We start from the raw sequence: 21,453 nt of genomic DNA on the forward strand, positions 1-21,453 counted from the left end.
TTAAGTGATGTTCATTCTCTAGATTCTTGCCTGTATTAGCTGGTGGCCTCCTAACTGGTCTTCCATCCACAGCTTTTGCACCTTCCTGCAATAATCTGTTTCCAGAGACATCCTGTTAAAACACATCAGCTTATCATTCCTCTGGGAGAAGCCCTCCAACAACTACCCATTTCCCTCAGGAAAACCATTTTGCTTACAGTGGCATCAAAGCTTTACAGGATCTGCACACACACCCCTCCCCACTACTTCTCTCTCTGACTTCATTTTCTCCCCAACTGCTGCACCGTAGGCACTGGCTTCCTGGCTATTTTTCCAACACAGCAAATACGAATCATGTGGTCTTTGCAAGTGCTGGTCTTGGTTGGGGGAGGGAGGGATGCTCTTGGATATTTTTATGGTTCACTGTCTCACTTCCTTCAGATATTTGCTCAGATACTGCTTTCTCAGTAATGCCTTCTCAAACCACTCTATATAAAACAACAAACTTCTGTGCCTTCCCCCACCCCTATAATCTTCACTCCCTATCACCTCTACTCCATAGCTCTTAACATCTGATGGACCATAAATTTACCTTCTTGCTTATTTGCTTCTTGTCTTGACACCTGCCCCTCTCCACCTTCCTCACCCTCCAGTCCTGGAATACAGGGCTTGATTTTGTTCATTGCTGTACCCCCAGAGCCTAGACTAGTGCCTTATACATAAAAGGTGCTCAGTTAATATTTGTTGAATTAATTGACTAGCCTAAAGCAAAGAGAGGTAAGTTTGGAAGTCAGATATACATATGATATTCAAGCACATGGGCATGGAAGAATTCTTTAGGGGAAAGAATTCTGTGAGGAAAGGGCTTATAAGACCATCTGAAGGGACTGCATCATTTAGAAGATGGCTAGAGAAGGGGCAAGCAGCAAAGGCAGTAAAAAGGAGTGAGAAGAAGGAGAGAGAGTATGGTGTTGGCATTTAATACAAAGGGACACTTTCATCTTTAATCCATAACCAAGTTATTTTGGAAAAGGCTCTGTGTGAGTAGGCTTTCTCTAGCCTCATCTGGCTTCATTCTTCCCCTTGTCTGAGCCAAGTTTTTCACTCCTCACAGGGTCTTAATACCTGCTGATCTATCTGGAAAGGTCTTCTGTACATCCCCACACTCTTTACCTGTTTGATTCCTCCTTACCTTTCAAATGTCCACTTAAATGCCATTTCCTAAGAGAAATCTCATCTGAGTTCCTAGTCTAATTCAGATTCCTCTGAAATACTCTATTGTATAAGCCCCCTTTTTTCTTATATAGTACTTAGCACCGTTTCTAATTTTATAATTTTTTTCTAGGATAATTATATAATGTTCTGTCCCCCACCTACCTCCTTTGAGGCCTTTTCTTGTTGACCGTGGTAAATGTGCATACAGCACATAAGTAGGTGCTGAACGAATGAGGTGACTGAATGCTCCGTTCAGTTTCTGGCTACCCTGATGTGATCAAAGTATACTGCTTTAACTTCCTTCTCTGCTCTGGATTCATAAATAATAAAAATCCTAATACCTAAGTATGTGAAAGATACATTTAAATTTCTTCTCTTTTTACACGTTGGTGCCTTGCTTACTCTGCTCTTTTTATGCTGTCCCATTGTGTTTGAAACTCTGTCAGCCTACCTTTTAAGTCAGTTCTCCTTCGTTTTTTCTTTTTTGTTTATAATTTTAGTCTTAAGTCTTTTTGTATTAGGCTAGAATTTATTGGATAAAATATGTGGTCTCTGGAAGGTGGCTGGATCTTAACTAAATAAGACATTCAGGTGGACCAGTGTTAATCTGAATGTAGATTTTTGTTACATTTGTCAGATTTAAGTTTGACAGCGATAATATGTTCATAATGATGTATCTATTACAGTTGTTGAAAGTGACACGCTAACAGTTGACTCTGGACCACTTACTAGTGAAGATAAACCACTTTCATTCAATACAGACTCTGAAAAGGAACAAGGTATTTCTTTTTATCATATTCTCAAATTAAACTTGCTTGATTCTTCACATCTTTTTCCTAATAAAATTACATGTAATAAATGAACAAAAGACATTACAGTGGTATCAAATTCTAAATTATTGAAACTAATTATTGCTTTGGGGATTCTCTTAGAAATGAAAGAGACTCAGCCTATCACAGCTGTAGCTCAGAGTTCAGTTCTACTTCATCCTCAGGAAGAAGCAGCCAGAATTAGAATGGCAGCAAGGCAGAAACAGGTAATTTGAAATTTTTATTTTATTTTATTTTTATTTTTTTATTTATTTTGGCTGCACTGGGTCTTCGTTGTGGCGCATGGGCTTCTCTAGTTGTGGCGAGCAGGCCCTAGAGTACGCAGGCTCAGTAGTTGCAGTGCTCAGGCTTAGTTGAGGTAAGTGGGATCTTAGTTCCCTAACCAGGGATCGAACTCAGGCCCCCTGCATTGGGAGTGCGGAGTCTTAACCACTGGACCACCAGGGAAGTCCCTGAAATTTTTATTTTTAAAGGTTTCTTTCTTCCCCTATGTACTATAGTTTTATTTGACCAGTAAAATTTGTCTTAACATCTGGCTACTTTTGATACCATTTCTTCTGCCTTGTCTTACACATTCATTTGATAGAAGGTACTTCATCTTTACTTGTACTACTCATTTGACCCTTATTGCATTCTGCTTTGTATTTTATACTCTGGTATGTATCTTATCTTCCCTATAAAATTTATCAGTTTTTTAAAGGCAGAGACTGTCTTTTTTTTTTTTTTTTTTTTTGCCTCACCATGGGCATGTGGAACTTCCCCGGCCAGGGATCGACCTGTGCCCCCTGTAGTGGAAGCATGGAGTCTTAGCCACTGGACCACCAGGGAAGTCCGAGACTGTCTTTTTTAAAAAGTCAATTTATCCTACATAGTTTCTTGTACAATGCTTTATACATAGTAAGTACTCAATAAATATTTGTTGAATAAATGAGTCCCTGTCATAATATTAAACATTGATCTGGGCTTTGTAATCCCAAAAGTTTTTTTGAAAAACTGTATTTCAAAGAAAAATTTTAAATTCAACTTCTGTAACTGTAATATTTGTCCCTTCTACTTTAATGAAAGATTTTCTTAACACAGATTACCTCGAAAGAGGCTAATTGTTACTAAGCCAGTCAGTTTATAGTCATAGTTTTTATAAAAATGCAGCTGCGGGATGACAGTTCTATGAGCCAGTATTTCGTCTCAGAAATGCTTTCTAATCAATATTCTAAAGCAGTATTGTCCAATAGATACTCTACAGTAATGCAAATGTTCCATATCTATGTTCAGTATGGTAACTGCTACCTACATGGGCTGTTGAATACTTGAAGTATGAGTAGTGCAACTGAGAAACTGAATTGTAAATTTTATTTGTTTTGGGTTGATTTAAATTTTAATAGTCACATGTAGCTAGTGACTACTATATTGATAGTGCAGTTCTAGAGTTACTACAAAACTGTAAATGGTTTAAATTCCGTGGCTCCTATGAGTGAAGGAAAGGAAGGTGAAGACAGGAACTAAGCCATAGCCACTATTGCCTGATGAAGAATAGGTAATATCATGTTGAGACATTTTTAAGTTTGAAAACAAGATCATTCTTCATTATCTCTAGTAGACGTATTCCTCTTAATAAAACTTCACATATATTCCCTTTTCTGTTTATTCAGTATATGTTTCTTATATATGTTTCAAGGGCTACTAGGTGTTGGATTTAACAGGCAACCAGACAGACTAGTCCCTGTCCTCATGAATCTTACAGTTACTTTAACACATGTTTTTAGTTCTTGGGTTTATGTGTGTGTGTGTGTTGGTATAATTTTGAGTTTATTTGTCTTCACTCTGCCATTATTTTCCATCTCTTTAATGCCTGACAGTAAAGACTGAATGTTGCTCACTGTACTTTTATTTAGCTTGTAGATAACTGCACCCTTTTATGAGTATGCCTAAGAAATCAAAGTGTTGTGAGCGTTCTCGATATTTAATTTCTTAGGCATTATTCTTACTGAGAACAAGGTAAAATTAAAGATGTGAACACAGAATTTGCTACTTCTCTGGAGGTGGTGCTTCAGTGGTGATCAAGGTTTCCCTGTGCTCCCAGGAAATACAAATAGTTAATATGTTTATTTTTACTTCTCTCCCTTTTCCTCCTTTCCCATTTTCCTGTCTCTTGCTTCCTTCCTCCCTCTGGCAGTGGCAATAACAGATAAAACGTCACCACTTTCTTCTTGGATAATTGGTACTCTTGGTGATGAGACCTGTTTCTTTTCATTGTAATGCATATAAACTTTTCTTTGGCATGAGTTTGTTGTTAATAAATCAATAGTATTTTTGTTATTTAGATAATGGAAATAGAAGAACAGAAGCAAAAACAGTTGGAATTACTTGAACAAATTGAACAACAGAAGTTAAGATTAGAAACTGATTGCTTCAGAGCTCAGCTGGAAGAAGAAAAAAGAAAAAAAACTCAACAGACTGGGGTACGATGCAGGAAATCTCATCCCTACATAGCTTGTTGGGGGATAAAGAAGTGTGGGCAATCTTAGCATTCAGAAAAGTAAAGTGCATTTCTAATTTGTATTTGATAATTTTTTTAAAAAATAATGTATATGTAAAAATAACTTTATACAAACCAAATGACTTTCATCTTTCAGTTTCTAGAGGGTGCTAATATATGTGACCATGACTTGTATGTAATGTGTATGTTGAGCTCTTGGGCTTGACACTAAAGGAGAGTGGTAGATTACTTCATTTCTTAACAATGGAAATGCCAGTCTTTTTTATAAAAAATAAAGCTATATGGAAGTTTACAATTATAGAATGTCAGTTTACGTAAAGTACTTTAATACTTATTTCTGGATTTGCCTTTTAGTTAGTAGCTTTGTCTTTTATTAGGTTGGCACTGCACCAGCATCATGCACCATAAGTTCTGATGAAGATAATCACAGGCAGATGATTCGTAACTATCAACAACAGCTCTTACAGCAAAACAGGTATTAGCTAGGGTACAATTTATACGTGATAGTGTGTGGCTGCATTTTCAGGATTTATTATTTGGTTTATATGAAGGTCTTATATGAAGGTCCCTTTAGAACTATGGCATGTAGATTTCTCAAAGAGCAATGTTAATAACATTGTTCCATTTCTGCCTTGATTTTGGCCACCCCTAGATTGAATTTAACGTATAAACACTTAAGAATGTGGGGCATTTTTTTTAATCAAGAAAGAATAATGCTTGTTTGTTTTGGGTAGGCTTCACAAACAGTCTGTTGAAACAGCCAGGAAACGATTACTCGACTATCAGACTATGTTAAAAGGAAAGTACCCATCCATGTCAGCTACACCATTGATACCTGGTTCTGTTACATCAGTACCACCACAGAAATCTGAAAGACCTGCTGTTACATCAGAACATGAGGATCAAGGTCAGAGACCCAAGTTGAGTCCTAACAAACAACCTATGCAACCCGTACAGATCTCCAAATTAGAGCAAGATTTTCAGGTTCCAAGACAACATCGCTTTCCACAAAGACAGGTAGAAACAACCGAAACATTAGTTACTTCAGATGTTTTAGCCGAGCAAGCTTTGGAATCACAGGAACAGCCAAAGCAACTCTCACAGACTGAAACACAACAGAGAGACTATAAATTGGTCCCTAAAGACTCTCATACACTTTCAAGGGCTTTGTCACATGATAAGCCACTGATAGTACAGGATGCTAGAGAAAGAGCTGAAACCTCTGGGGCAACAACTTTTCAAACTTTAGACTCCCAGCAAATGTTCTCAGAGAACAATGAAAGTATATCGTCTAAGTTAATTGAACCTTCTTCATTCCTACCATTGGTAGCTGAGCATTCTTTTAGTTCTCTGCCTACTAAAGTTGAGTCTGGAAAAATCCAGGAATGCTTTTCAACTGGGAGCAAAAGTGTAGTTTCTGTAAGCCATTCTGTAGTTGGCCAAACGCAGGATAAGTCTTTGCCATTCTCAGAGAATATCATAGCCCAGCAAGGTAATTTGAAGGCTCTCCAAAAACAATTAGACCTACAGAAAGAAGTTCTTCGGTTAAGACAGGAAGCTCAGGAACAATTGCTTTTGTGCAAACAGAAAGAATTGGAAGAGCAAACTGGCCTTTCTGTATTCCTTCCTTTGGTACCTCTGGATTCGTTTGCTTCACTGCCTTCTGCCAAAGCTGAGTCAGGGAGAATCCAGGAATCTTCTCCAACCAAGAAAGAGACTACAGTTTCCTCAGGCCATCCTGGGGTCCCACAACTTCAGGATAGGCTTAATTTTAAATTTCTCCAAGAACAGTTAAATATTCAGAGGGACAGCTTTCAGGCTAGACGGGAAGCCCAGGAAGTATTATGTGTACATAAACAGAGTGAATTGGATGGAAGAGTATGGGCTGAACAGACTGAGCCCCCTTCTGTCCCATCTCAAGGAGCTCAGCATACATTTACTTCACTACCTTCTGCTGGTACTCAATCTGGAAAAATCCAGGACCAGTATTCATCTAAGAGTGAGAAGGAAATTCTCTCAATCCAATCTGAAATCCCAAAATCTCAGGATGGGTCTTCAAGTTTCCTACAGCAGTTCCAACCTTTGCATGATAGTTTGAAGTTGCTCCAAGAACAGCTGACTACACAGAGGGATGCTCTTCAGGCCAGGCATGAAGCCCCGGCAGAATTACTTCTACGTAGACAAAGGGATTTGGAAGACTCTAATAAGTCTGTGCAGATGAGTTCTTCATTCCTGCCAGTGGTCACTCAACGTTCAGTTGCTTCACAAGCTTCTGCTAAAACAGAGCCTAGAAGAATTCAGAACTTTTATTTCTCTGAGAAGGAGAGTGTTATTCCCTCAAGTCATTTGGTAATGCCAGCATTTCAGGATGAGTCTCTTAATTTTCCACAACGTAGCCTGCCACATCAGGAAAGTCTAACAACACTCGAAGGTCAGTCACACATTCAGAGGGTAATACTTGGTGCTAAACAAGAAACTCAGGAATTTGTACACAAACAAAGTGAATTAGAAAAAAAAAGTCCTTCTGAACAGACTGGCACCTCTTTGTCTCAGGGAGCTGAATCTGAAAAATTCCAGAACTATATGTCATTCAGGAGTGACAGTACAGTTCCCTTAAGCCACTGGAAGATCCCAAGATTTCAGGAAAGATTTCTGGGATTTTCACGACATATACAACCTCTACAAGATAATTTGGAAGGACACCAAGAATGGTTAGACACAGAAGAGGAGACCCTTCAGTTTAGCCAGAAAACCCAAGGGAATGTATCTTCTGAACAAACTGGCCCCTCGTTTACACCCCAGTTAGCACAGCTTTCTTTTCCTTCATTGCCTTCTGCTGAATCTCTTACAACCTGGGAACCTCTTTCAGCAGAGAGTGAGAGTAGAATTCCTTCAAGCCATTTTCAGATCCCAGAATTGCAGGACAGACTTTTGAAGATATCACAGCTTATCCAGCCTCAACAAGATAATTTGAAGGCACTTCAAGAACAGTTAGCTACACAGAGGGAAGCCATCATTCAGTCTAGACAGGAAGCTCAGCAAGAATTACTTTTGCATAAACAGAGTGAGTGGAAGGGAAGAATGTCTCCCGAGCAGGTTGGCACCTCTTCCTTCCTACCCCTAGTTGTACAGCGTCCTTTTGCTCCATTACCTCTTAGTGAAGCTGGTAGAATCCAAGAACCTTGTTCAACTAAGGGTGATAATATAGTCTCCCCAAGTCGTTCTGAGATACCAAGGTTGCCTGATAGGCTTTTGGGTTTACCACAGCCTGTTTTACCTCAACAAGATTATCCGATTACATTTCAACAGGAACACGTGTATACACAGACAGGTCCCCTTCCATGTAGTGAGAAAACCCAGAAAGAGTTGGTTTTGCCCAGACAATATAAATTAGAGGAAAAGTCATCTGAGCATTTTATCCAGCCTCTCCATGGTGATTTGAAGGCACTTCAAGAGCAGTTAGACAAACAGAGGAAAGCCACTCAATCTAGACAGGAAGTCCGAGAAGAATTGCTTTTGCAAAGACTAAGTAAATTGGAGAAGGGGGTCTCACCTGAGCAGACCAGCACCTCTTCATCCTTATCCCACATAGCACTGCCTGTTGCTGACTCTGAAAGAATCCAAAAATCTCTTCCAACCAGAAGTGACAGTACTGTTTTCTCAAGTCATCCTGAGATTCCAAGGTCTCAGGATAGGCTTTTGAGTTTATCCCAGGCTTTTCTGCCTCAGCAAGATCATGTGTCAACACAGTTGGGCTTACAGAGAGAAGTGCTGTGTTTTAATGAAAAAGCTCAGGAAGAACTGCTTTTAAACAAGCAAGCAGAGCTGATTGAAGGTGGTTCTTCTGAGCAGCCTGTTCCCTCTGTGTTTCTACCCAAGGAAGGAGAGCATTCATTTATTCCACTACCTTTTGCTGAAGTAAAATCTAAAAACATTTGTGAATTGTATTCAGCCAAGAATGAACATGCAGCTCCTTCAAGTGCTTCTATGAGCCCAAGACTTCCAGATAGATTTTTGAGTTTTTCACAACCTCTCTTAGCCCAGCAAGATAATTTGGGACTTCAGAAGCAGATGGAGCTACAAAAAGAAGTTCTGCATTATGGCCAAAAAGCCCAAGAAGAATTGCTTGTACGGAGACAAACAGCATTGCAGCAGCACATTCAGAAACATCAGGAGACCTTGAAGGATTTCTTTAAAGACAGTCAGGTATGTATTCATCTTGAATATCTAAGAATTAAACATCGACAATAACCCGACTCAACCAAGCTAAATATTTGTTTTAATCCTAGGTCGAAATAAGTTCTTAGTTATTGAGAATAAGTGGTTTGACCTTAACTGTGCTTTAATTTTCTACCTTAAACAATGTGGAAATTAAAAGGTAAAAATTGATCCACCTTGCATGGCGTTTATGAAGTTAATAGTTATTTGAAGCCCAACTAATTTCAGCCACTGGTTTGATACAACCAAACTCAAACATCATGGAAAATGTAGGTTGCCTTTTGAAGTTTTGTTATAAAGGATTTTGAGCTTACCACAAGAAGATTAAATTGTAAAATAACTAGTTAGCATAATTTCTCTTAGGCAAATGGCAGACTTTGTGCTTTCTGTATAGCACTTTGTTGACATTTGTGTAGAATCAAAATCAGTACCATCTTTTTCCATAAGTGACAGTATTAACATCTGTTATAAAAGTGGTGTGATTCAGGGAGATCAGCTTGGTGCTTTGTGACCACCTAGAGGGGTGGGATAGGGAGGGTGGGAGGGAGGGAGATGCAAGAGGGAAGAGATATGGGAACATATGTATATGTATAACTGATTCACTTTGTTATAAAGCAGAAACTAACACACCATTGTAAAGCAATTATACTTCAATAAAGATGTTTAAAAAAATAATAAATAAATAAATAAAAGTATAGCTGTAAAAAAAAAAAGTGGTGCGATTTTAGGCTGATGGACCGCCGGACCGGCTGCTTGTGACTGAATTGTTGCGAGGACTCTGATGTGGTCACTCAGATGACTTTTCCTAGTTTCTCTGTATGGGAGACAGTATATTCTCCTATATATGAATGTGTCCATTTTATTTTAAAAGGCCACTTCCTAAATTTATGAGTTAGCCTAAACAGAATTCTGCAATCTTTTGATGCTCAGGAGAAGCTTGAGTTGCGTTCATGGGAACTTGACTTCTGGGGATTTACTGGTCATTTTCAGGAAAAGGAATGGGAAAAGAAAAGCAGAGAGGGATACTCAAGTATAATCTCTTATTGAAAGGTGCAGTGGAGGCTGTTTGTAAAGTCCGAGGCTGTGACTGGTTGTACTTTTCAGTGGAATTATTACCCTTTCAATATTAGAAGTACTTCTCATTTTTTATCTATAGATAAAATTGTAATAATGTGGTTGATGGAGCTGTTGATGTGGTTGAGGTTCTAACTGAAGAAGGGAGATACAAATCGAATGACTTCTTCACATGATCTTTCATTTTGTGTCATCCCCACCCTCGTCTGTCTACTTTTTCAGACAAGTAAGCCCACAGTTGAAAATGATTTTGAAACTAAGAAGCTCAGAGAATGCCTTGTTCATCTCCAAGATCTAGCCAAAGACAATCAGGAAAACATTGGTAGTGCAGGCAGGAGAAACTGTGATGATAATCAGCTCCTTTCAGAAGATAGTAATGCCAAGCAAAGTGGTAAGATAATTGCATTTTATTGTACTGATTATCCTGATGATGAGTCTTTATTTTAACCTCCTGCAACTTGCCGGTTGAAGCAGTTTGTTTCGTTAACAGATTTGTATTGTGCCTAACTTTGTCTTTGACTTGATAGGGGAGCATCAGGACAAAGAACTGGGTGGGAAATCCTCAAAACCACCTGTAGCAAAAGTTAAAGGTGGATTGGACTTGAACCAACATGAACTTAGTGCCATACAAGAGGTAGAATCACCAGCAAGTGGCAGAACTTCTATACTAGGTAAACAGATGGTTTGATAAAATATGATTTTTTAATAGTTTGCCAGTTTTCTACAGTTTTTTCAGGATGCTAAATATTTTGTTGTTGAGGAAACTTAGACTGTGAGTACTCATGAAGGGGAAAAAATGGTTTGTACAAACAGTATTTAAAATGTGGACTTAAAGAAATATGTCATTAGGTAACTAGTTTCTTTATATATGAGGAAACGCAATTTATTGTAGACAAAAATTCTTTGCTATCCATTATTCTGACACCTTTGCTTCCCTCTGCTTCCTTTCTAAACCAGTTTCTCTAGGATAAAACCCAGTTGTTTCTCTTCTCCCTTGCTGCTCTTTCCCTTCAGTACCTTCACTTCTCTTTTCCTGTATCTTTCACAGGATAATCATGGTGCGTAAAACCCTGGCTTTAAGAGCAGTTGTAACATGTATATTTCTTCACGGTACTTCTTCCTAGATTCAATTATCTAGAAAAATTCCTCCCTGTGATCCTTAGTAAATAGCCCTCTTTTCATTTTATCATTATTTCTAGATTTCAGACTCAACCAGATAATTCTCTTGATCAAATCTATCAAAGCAAATTCTTTTTTAAGGGGGAAAATAACTTTGTCAATAGAAAGGTACTTAGAAATGTAATGTTAATATTAGCTATTTTGGTCTTAAAGCCATAAAGTCTTGTACCTTTTTTTCCGGCTAAAAGAGTTTAAGAAGGTAGAGATTCAGAATAACTCTTAAGAATCATTCCCCTTTTTACTTTCTTCTTATGTCTTATGGAAATTATAACAAAGTAATGATTCTATTTATTACTAGGCTTTGGAAGCTTTTCTTCATTTTGCACTGTTTGGTAAACACAACTGTTCAGGAATTGATTGGTGCTTTCCCTAATTCAGAATGAGCATTGGGAAATTCTCACCATTTATTCCTATAATTTAATGAGTTGTGTTTGAGATTGCAAAGATGTCAGCCTATCTAAAAGGGAAAGCTATGTATTTCCTCACCTCCACCTCCTTATCCTTCAGCCTTTTTTCAATGAAAAGAACCCAGATGTAAGTCTTGACTGTTTCCTTGTCTATACCTCTGCGACACCCTACAGAGTACCAGTTCTTCTCAGTTCTAGTTGATCAACTCTGGAATCTGTCCATTTGTTTCCATTCCCACTACCACTCTTTTAATTCGGGCTGTCAATTCTTTCTTGAAGGGCTGCTACAACTCCCCATGTCTCCCTGTTTCCAGTCTGGCATTACTCTCATTCATTTTCCCATGGTGTACTCAGAGTAATCTGCCTCTATTGCTCCATGTTTAAACTCTTCAATCGTTTCCCTTTGACTGGAGGAATAAGTCTAAATTAAGTCTTAAGTCCCTAGCTTCACCCACAAGGCCCTTCATGATCTCACTCCCTCCCTTCAGGGTTGAGGTAAGTGCCACTTGTGTGGCATAAACTTTGCCCGAGCTATCAGGCATCCCTGTCATGTGCTCTTTGGGGGCTTTCATCATAGCCTTCATCACACTTCTTTGGGTAATACTTTTAGTCAAAATATTATAGGCAAATAGTGCTAAAAGGTTACAACATGAAACAGCATTTCTTCCTGCCCCTACACACCCCCCACCCCTTGATGCTACTCACCAGACACAGTCATTTTTCAAGTCTCCTAGGTGTTTCTTCTTGTATTTACTTCTGTAGTTGGCAATGGATTTTAGCAAAAATTAAGCCAAATATTAAACACCACTAAAATAATTTGAGATCACATCATTTTCTCTGTTTGTGAGAACATCTTTTAGTGCGATATTGGATGATACATTTTTTTTTTTAATTTTATTTATTTATTTATTTTTGGCTGTGTTGGGTCTTCGTTTCTCTGCGAGGGCTTCCTCTAGCTGTGGCAAGCGGGGGCCACTCTTTATCGCGGTGCACAGGCCTCTCACTATCGCGGCCTCTCTTGCGGAGCACAGGCTCCAGGCGCGCAGGCTCAGTAATTGTGGCTCACGGGCCCAGTTGCTCCGCGGCATGTGGGATCTTCCCAGACCAGGGCTCGAACCCATGTGCCCTGCATTGGCAGGCAGATTCTCAACCACTGCGCCACCAGGGAAGCCCTTGGATGATACATTCTTAACAAGGTTATTACTGTCCCCAAAGGGGAGGAAAATTTGTTCTCAGGGAGATGAAAAAGTCTTACTCTTTATGTACCAAAGCACAAATGTACATAAAAAGATATACAGTATATATAGTTATTAAGTTTCATGGAGTTAGGAGGCAATTAGGAAGAAAGTCTTGAAAGGGCTCCTTAGGTGGGTGATGATAAAGTTAATATTGAGAAACACTGAGCTGTAATATTCTTCCAATTTTCTTTTCTTGTCTGTATTCTACTTTTTTTTTTTTTTTGGCTTCGCCGGGTCTTAATCTTTTTTTTTAGTTGCGGCATGCGAACTCTTAGTTGTGGCATGCATGCAGGATCTAGTTCCCCGATCAGGGATCGAACCCGGGCCCCCTGCATTGGGAGCATGGAGTCCTACCCACTGGACCACTAGGGAAGTCCCTGTAGTCTATTTCTTTTGGCTTTACTTTCTGGGAGAATTTTCTCAGCTTTTTCTTCTATCATTTCTTAGGAATTTTTATTTTGGCTCTCGAAGTGTAGTTTCTAAAAACTTGCCCTCCTTTCTGATTTTTTCTTTTTCTAGCATCCTGCTCTTGTTACATGGATGCAAAATACTACTTACTTTGAATATTTATAGGTTTTTGTTTGTTTGGGTTCCTGTATTTTCTCTGTTTGTCTGGGTTCTTCCTTTTTTTTTCCTGTCTGAAGTTTTAGAGGCTTTTCTCTAATATCTTCCATATTTGAGTGGAACACTGAATGGCTAATTGGAAATTCTATAGGTGGGGACCTTATTTACTTCTGGATTTCATTGGAAAATGTGACTTTTCCTTGAGGACCCTCAATTTAGTATCTGTGGTTCTTTTCCCTGAGCAATTTACAGTTTAGTTTCTTCAAAGAAAGATCCTCCAAGTTTGAAACAAGCCTGGCTGTTGCTGTTATGGAGCCAGACCTGGGGGGATCTGAGTCGAGGGTGCAAACTTTCTTTTAATACCTCTGATTTCCTTATGGCATTGTTTTTCTTCCCTCCACCCTTGCCCCTTTCAGTGCCTGATCCCCCTAAATTCAGAGTGTATTGGATTCACGTAGTTGTGGCCAGGTGGTTAAGAGGATAGACTAGAAATCCATTGGGGTTTCCCCACACAGATTCAAATCCTGTCAACTACTGCACCTTTCTCCTTAGAAAGGTAATCCTTTGACACTTTACCAGTTTGAGAGTCTGCTATAAATTTGATCGCAGAGTGTGTAGGATTCAGTTTCTCTAGAGGATAAACCTTTAGTCTTCTCTGGGGATGATGTTGAGAGATAGGAATCTCAGGTGATGGGAGGGATCTTTTCCACGTACGTGTTTTTAAACATTCTCCCTGTTTTCAGTTCCCTGATTCACACCTTCCTTTTGTAATACCTCTTGCCTTTAATTCCCAAGTTTTTCTGGGGTTCTGCACAGTAAATTAGCTTCTACTTCTGAGTGTCTCCCACTCCTTTGTTTGTTTCATGAGTGTTTATTTCAGTCATAAGTGTTTATTTCAGTGATTATTACTTTGATAATCACCCTCAGGTAAACACCATCCAGGTCAGGAACTGGAATGTTAGAGAACTCCATAAACTCTTCCCTTGTACTCTCACAATTTACTCTTCCTCCTCTTCTCCCCAGGGTAAACCCCTATCTTGATCTCTAATACCACAGATTAGCTGTAGCTATTTTTGAACTTTATATTATGAATGCATATTATTCCTTATAATACTTGATGGTTAATAATTTTTCCAGGCATTTTTCCTGTGATTAGTCAGTACTGAAGCATTTTCTATTATTAGGAAGTAGGAGTATCATTAAAACTTAGTAAAATTGAAGTGAAATAATTTAAAGGCTGTGTGAAAGTTAAGCAGTTACTATTTTCTTGCTACACTGATTAAGTCTTTAAGAGTTTAGATTTTTACCCATAATCTAAATTGCCATTTTAGTTTTAACTAGAAACATAAGTGGAAATCCAATGAGTCAATTTTTTCTCCCTCCCAGGTAAACCAGACTTTTATCAAGACAGAGACCCACTGAGGGTCTCAGTAAGCCGAGAACAAAGTTTCCTTGGGAGCCCCCTGGGCTGTGATCCATTTGGTCATCTTCACCCAGTTGCCCAGGAGAACATCTGTGGTGATGACTCTGATAAAGCAGGTGAGAGATAAAGAAGTTGAGACTGGAATTGCTGTGCATAAGAATATGTGGACAAAAGATAGTTATTGTAGTGTTATTTGTAATGAAAAATGGTAAATAACTTCAGTGAAACTGCAGTTTTGTGAAGGTGTTAAATGAGGGGAGAAAAGTCTGTGTTCATGCATTTGAAAACTGTCTGGAATAAGAATCACCAAAGTTTAGGTATGGGTTAATCTTTGTTGGAGGTTGGGTTTCACACTTCTATTTCATATGTTTACATACTGTGAAATTTTTTTTCCATAAGAAGCCTATATTATTTCTGTACACAAAAAGTTGAACGAGGGAAGTGAAGTTTATTTAGAGAATAATTAATTACACTTTTAAATTGTTTCACTAAATAAGTAAATGTTAGTAGGAAGTATGTAAGGGTACGAGGTTTTTACAGTTGGCAAACTCTACACATTTTGTGTTTAAGCCTATTTGTAACAATCCACATTTAATTAAATACTACTAAGTATTATCTTTTAAAAATTCTGTCTGTGGCATTCTAAACGAGCTGTTTTATGTTTAGTTTTAAATATTTGGAAAGTATTCAGGAACGAGTTACAAGGAAACAACTTTAAATCACTTAATTCTGCCACCCAGAGACAACTGATGTTAATTTTCTCACTTTTGAATTTGTGCATATTTATAACAAGCTATTTTATATGTATAATATTGACCCTGCAAAGCATAGTTCCAGTACTGCTTCATTAGTTCTAAAGCACCTTTTAAGTAGTTGCCTTTTCTAACCAGATTTCTTTTTATTTTAGCTGTCACATATACTTGGATAATTGTTATCTTAGTTGTATCTAGGGTTTAATACAATGAGAGATGAGCAAGACCTATTTTCTTTTTGAGGGTTTATAGAAAAATTGACTTTAGCGTCTCCTTTTTTAATTGGAGATTGAAATAACTACAAAATATAATTTCCAGTGAATTATAGTTTTGACATTTTAAGATAAAAACCATTACCATTTTTTTAGATGTAGCCAGTGAATACTTGCATTCCTTTTTATTCTACCTGTCAATGTCCTCTAGCCAAAGACTACGAAGAGCACACATGTAATTGAAGAAAGCTGGGTGCTGTGACTTGTTGTAGTGAGGGAGAATGCACACACACCGTGGGGAACCACGAGGCCAATGAATTAGTGAGAAGGCATTAGAAGGGACTTACTATAAGATTTGGGCTTTATTAGGTGATTTTGAGGAGGGTTTAAGTATTCTGAAATAGGGCTTTGCTTGTTAGTACTGGATATTATCAGGAAGCAAGGGTGATCCTGTTACTGGATACCTACAAAATTCTTCCCTAGGAGGTAGGAATAATGGAGTTAGGCTAAGTAAAGTTGTACTTGATTAAGCAGCAGTCACTCATGTTAGCCAGGATAAGGAGATGATAGGTCATTTTTGTGGTTTGGAGAGTATTCATGGTTTTGTCTATGTTCAGACATGTTCAGACTTTTCTCCCTTCATTTAACACCTTCACAAAACTTCAGTTTCACTGAAGTTTATTTAACTCTGACCTTGCTTCTTTCCTTTATTTTTATTTTTCAATTCTTATCACTACCAAGTGCTACCCTGGTCACCCTCCTCTGGGGGAATCTTCTTTGGTTTGTTACAGATAATAACAGTTATAGAACTGTGATTATGAAATCGTAAACCCATAATTTCCCATCTCACAACTAGCTTTTGAAATGAGCTGCTTAAGAAAAAATAACAACTCACTATACAGTTTCACCATCTCTTACTTTCTTCACTTAAAATTTTAGTGTGTAAAGAAGCAACCAAATAACAGTTTAATGGTTAAATTAATTGTATTATAATAATATATTTTTAATTGAACTAGAATAGGAGAGGGTAAAAAGTGGTATTTAAAAACAAATTATATTTAAATATAATATTTGATATTTGCTGTTTTTACTTTATTATCTGTAATATAGATATCATTTTATGAATAAATATATATATCTGCACACATATACAGATACATGTGTGTGCATGCATATGTATCCTGGGTTATACCTCTTAGGAAACATTTCTTACACAAACATCTAAGAAACATACTTTTAATGTTCATGATCTCTTTTAATAATATCATGGGGATAATGAGACAGAAATTTTAGTTTATATTTGGCGGAGCACTTTTAATTATATTCTATTTCAGAGCCACAGATGACCATATTCCTTGGCTGGCTTTCTCACAAATGTTGGCTATTGGGAGTACGAGAAAAACTAACTCAGAATACCCGGATTACTAATAGTGAGACAGAAAGTATAATTTTTATGTATTTTTAATATGTCAAATGTAATTAGGAATGATGATTCATAATAAAAGCAGTGTATGCTCATTGTGATTTTAGACAGCACTGCAAGTTATAAAGAAGTAAAATTCCTCCTTGTCCTACTATTCTTAAGCAACCACTAGTTGCACTTTGGTGTTTTCGTCTTTTTTATGTGCATTTTTCTCACCTTTGAGATCACACTGTACTTATAATTGAATATTCTTGCTTCTTCACTTAAAATTAATGACAAAAGCGTTTCCCATCACAGTGGCTCTTTTCTAAAGGGTTTTATTCATAGAATAATAATGACAACTACAGTTTTCCATGAAAAATTATATTGTGCTGGCTATAAATTTTTTTTTTAATTAGTTAATTTATTTTGTTTATTTTTGGCTGCATTGGGTCTTCGTTGCTGTGCACGGGTTTTCTGTAGTTGCAGTGAGCGGGGGCTACTCTTCGTTGCGGTGCGCGGGCTTCTCATCGCGGTGGCTTCTCTTATTGCAGAGCACGGGCTCTAGGCACACGGGCTTCAGTAGCTGTGGCTCACGGGCTCTAGAGCACAGGCTCAGTAGTTGTGGCACACGGCCTTAGTTGCTCTGAGGCATGTGGGATCTTCCCGGACCGGGGATTGAACCCGTGTCCCCTGCATTGGCAGGTGGATTCTTAACCACTGTGCCACCAGGGAAGTCCTAAATGCTTTTAATGAATAATAACATGAATTTTTTTTTTTTTCTTTTTGGTCTAAGATAAGGCAACTCTACAAAGCAAAATATGAGAGAAAATTGTAGGAAAGCAGGAAATTATGCCCTCTGGTGCTAAAAATTTGATTTGTCATAATCCAGACCTTCCCCCTCCTTCCCCATTTTAGTCAAGGTCAGTGAGGCTGTGGTTGAGAATCATGCAGTATTAAGTTACTCTGTGGAGGAAGAAGACCATACGTACCTGGGTCCAAATGTGAAGCCAGATGATAAGGTTAGTAATGTCTTGATGTGTGCTGCATTGTTAGAGTTGCTTGGCTTCATATTGTCTTTTTAGTTTACAGAAGTTGTGGAATATTGAAGTCTGTGTTCTCTGAGATCTGCTCTTACTGGAGTGGATCAGTGATGAAAACAGCCAAATCTGAGCATCAGAAGACCTCTTAGTCTACCTGATGCATGATCTCTATAGTTCTGAGAAGCAAAAGAATAATTTAAAACAATAAGTGGTGTGTATGTGTGTGTGTGTGTGTGTGTATAAAGGTGACAGTGGATAACTGAGGACTTATTGATGGGGGAGTGAGAGTGGGCTGGGGGTTGTGTGTATGAAAGGCTGATCAGTTCTGAGCAATGATGAAAAGGTTTTACTACGGACCTTTATAACTATGAAGGTTTCTACACTTGATCTGAGCTCAGAATAAATAACTGCTAACATTGGTGACTTGGGTTTTTTCTAGATATTACTTCCTACATTGTGGCCTAATGTTCTTCTTAATTTTTAGGCTGAAACACAAGAAATTTATCATGAGCCATTATCTTCAATAACTGTTTCTACTGGGAGCTTTTTAAGTTATGAAAACACAGATTTGAGCCTTACAGGTAATATCAGAATGTTTATAAATAAATTGAAAGAGAAGCACCAGTTGCATTGCAGTACAGCGGTGAGAGCCAACATTACTTTTCACAAGGTGCTGAGAGGGATTGTTGTTTAAATCTCAAAAGTAATCATGCCTTTAGAATATTGGACAGTATGACATTCTAACCATGATTGAAGTCACTGGGCTGCAGACGCAGAGACACTCTGCTCATCTCCAGTAGCACGTTGAGGAGGGTCTGCTAAGGTTGGTGGGAATCTACGGAGCACATTTCTTGGCTGCACTGATTCCTTATCGATGTGTACTGCTATGCCTCTCTGCTAAAATATGTCTCAAAGGAAGTACCCAGACACTAAATATTTTCATTAAACCCAATTTTCAGAGTCGTTTTCAGAGCTTGTGGACCAGAGGGAACAAGAATCTCCCACCAGTAAAGAAGAGGAAACAAATGTTTTAAGTTCTGTAGTTCCTTCAACACAAGTTATTTATCAAAGACAGGACCCTCAGGACGCCCATAAACCTCTTTTACCTGCAGTGGAAACATTTACATCTGGTCAGACACACATTCAGCAGATGATAGACAAGTACATAAATGAAGCAAATTTGATGACTGAAAAAACAGACTTGTGGGGTAAAATTATTTGTGAACAAATACTTTCATGTAAACTAAGTGTTAACTTTTAACCTTTCATCCTTTTTAGTTGGAAGTAGTAATTGTTTGAGCTTTGTGTTTTGATGGCTTGCTGTAGCAGTTATAACATGGAAAACGCTGAGGGCACTTAGTGAGAGAGGGGCTCCGGAAACAGACTGACTGAGACAGTGTAGAAGAGATGAGCAGATCTTCCTTCACCTTTGCAAAGTTAACTACAGTAGCTCAGTATTGCCATACTGAGCACAAGAACTCAGAAATCAGACCTCTTGACCATTTCCTAACTGTGAGACCACAGGCAGCTTACTCTTGTCCCCTGTGGAAGGAGGAGGGGTGTTGGGGATAATGCACATAAAGTGCAGTGTCTGGCCTGTGGCAACACTTGGTACAGTGAGCTTTTCTTTTTTTCAAATCATTGATCCTGAAATGAGCTGAGAATAGCAAAGATTACTGTAACAAAGCAGTGACAATGATGGCATCTTACTCCTAACTAACCCCATAAAGACCTTGAGGCTATAATAGAAATGGAAACTTGCATTTGTCAAAGGTTCTGGTCAAACCACCGCCACCACCCGCCCCTTTTGTACATGAGAGATAACGGTAGGACTTAATTTGAAAGCATCTGCTGGTAATGAAAAAAATGCAATTTTGTTGAATTGGAGTTACCTTATGAATATGTTCTTAGTACTACTTTTCTAGGCTTTCTTTATTTTTAAAATAAGTGTCTTTTTTCCTTAAAATTCCAACAGTTGACTTTGACTTTCCAGAACTGGAACAGAGTTTTCCAAATTTGCATCGTCAGCTGTTTAAACCCTTAGAACCACATCCAGATTTTGATTCGTCATCATCTTTCTCTGGGATTTCTCAAGACAGCAAAGACTTTTACCAGGTATAATAAAGTAGATGCTTCTTTGCAGTGAATTTCCAAAAACAGTTTGTCTTTTCTTCTGTTAGAACAGAACAATGCTTCTTAGCCTTGGCTGCCAATTAAAATCATCTGGTAAGCTTTTAGATACCAGTGCCCAGACTGTACCTCAGACCAATTAAATCAGAATCCCTAGGAATGGTCAGATAAAGTGATTATAATGCAGAACCAAGATTGAAAATAGGTGCATTAGAATTTTGTCCCAAAGTTTTATCTCCAGCTATGAGGACCCATAAAAACTTTTCAGGGTTTTGGGGGGTGGTGTTACTTTAATGGAATTCAGTCTTAAACAGTCAGGTAAACAGAATTTTGCAAAATTTAAAGTCTCTTCCTATACAATAAAGGAGCTAAGATTCAAACCTGGGTCTTTCTATTTCCAGGCAGCTCTGCATAGTTCCTGCTTATCAGAAAATGATTCAGTCATATTATGAACTCTGTCTTGTTAATTCACAATTTGTTTTCTAAACAAAAAGTCTGTTTCATATTTACTAAAGTGAAAGAATTGGGTTTGAATAAGCAAGTGGTTTATGTGGTAGTAAAGTGGTAATTAAGGAAGAATAATATCAAGGAAACATAAAAGATTGATTCAACTGGTAACACATAGTAAATACTAATATTTCAGTGTTTCCCTGTTGTCTTCCATCAGAGGTCAGATTCCTCCTGTGAAAGCCTCCGTTCTAGTCTGCCACCCAAAAGTACAGCTTCTTTTACAGCATTGAGGACCAGCCTGAACCAGCCTGACCCTAACTGGGCTCGTGACGAAGCTCAGAGTTTTGCTACAGAAACTGTTATTGAATGTATGTAGAAGTTCAAAAAAGTTAAAGCTCAATTGTTTTTCACTGTTGTTCATATCAATTGCTCTTGGTTTGTCTCCACCTCACCAGTTTCTCTGTATATTTATTTAAATAACAGAAGTAATATATGCTCAGTTTGCATTTTATTTTGATGAAATAAAAAGTGCTGCCTCTTGCTCAACTTCCCTACCTCAACCCTTACAGTTATGTTTAAGTATCCTTCTAAAACTTTTTATACAAATTTTATATATATACACACATCACAACATATATATGAGATGCACATGCATGTTTAAGTCTTTGTTATAAAGTCAGTATTGTTATGGGGGGAAAAGTCCTCGTGTTTAAGTCATAGTTCCTTTGTTAAATATTATTATAGGAGAAAATACATGGTGTGAGCAGTAGTTATTCGAAAATCACTGTGACCATCCTTTAACTTTCTACTCATGTCTGTCAGTTTTCATTCCTAAAATTT

General features: G+C 38.0%; 1 protein-coding gene and 2 non-coding genes across 13 annotated transcripts in view; all 3 read left to right on the top strand.

The window, feature by feature from the left end:
• The window catches only part of CEP295 (centrosomal protein 295), a 48,211-nt gene that overhangs the window by 23,800 nt on the left and 2,958 nt on the right, over window positions 1–21,453 (top strand). For 5 of the 11 annotated variants that reach the window (XM_057552349.1, XM_057552356.1, XM_057552348.1 and 2 more), the window contains 14 exons: window positions 1,881–1,973; window positions 2,127–2,230; window positions 4,346–4,483; window positions 4,899–4,996; window positions 5,256–8,727; window positions 10,036–10,204; window positions 10,341–10,484; window positions 14,588–14,740; window positions 16,923–17,018; window positions 17,909–18,012; window positions 18,518–18,614; window positions 18,993–19,241; window positions 20,009–20,148; window positions 20,831–20,981. In XM_057552349.1, coding sequence (XP_057408332.1) covers window positions 1,881–1,973; window positions 2,127–2,230; window positions 4,346–4,483; window positions 4,899–4,996; window positions 5,256–8,727; window positions 10,036–10,204; window positions 10,341–10,484; window positions 14,588–14,740; window positions 16,923–17,018; window positions 17,909–18,012; window positions 18,518–18,614; window positions 18,993–19,241; window positions 20,009–20,148; window positions 20,831–20,981 — 5,208 coding nt within the window. The remainder of the gene's footprint in view (window positions 1–1,880; window positions 1,974–2,126; window positions 2,231–4,345; window positions 4,484–4,898; window positions 4,997–5,255; window positions 8,728–10,035; window positions 10,205–10,340; window positions 10,485–14,587; window positions 14,741–16,922; window positions 17,019–17,908; window positions 18,013–18,517; window positions 18,615–18,992; window positions 19,242–20,008; window positions 20,149–20,830; window positions 20,982–21,453) is intronic. The other 6 variants (XM_057552350.1, XM_057552357.1, XM_057552354.1 and 3 more) reach the window with 6 other exon arrangements.
• Window positions 18,136–18,215, top strand: LOC114238798 (small nucleolar RNA U2-19). Its single transcript, XR_003624076.1, has one exon. It is a non-coding gene; the product is annotated as a small nucleolar RNA U2-19 (small nucleolar RNA).
• Window positions 18,361–18,430, top strand: LOC114238797 (small nucleolar RNA U2-30). Its single transcript, XR_003624075.1, has one exon. It is a non-coding gene; the product is annotated as a small nucleolar RNA U2-30 (small nucleolar RNA).

This window comes from Balaenoptera acutorostrata, chromosome 9 (assembly GCF_949987535.1).
Source record: "Balaenoptera acutorostrata chromosome 9, mBalAcu1.1, whole genome shotgun sequence".
Taxonomy (NCBI): domain Eukaryota; kingdom Metazoa; phylum Chordata; class Mammalia; order Artiodactyla; family Balaenopteridae; genus Balaenoptera; species Balaenoptera acutorostrata.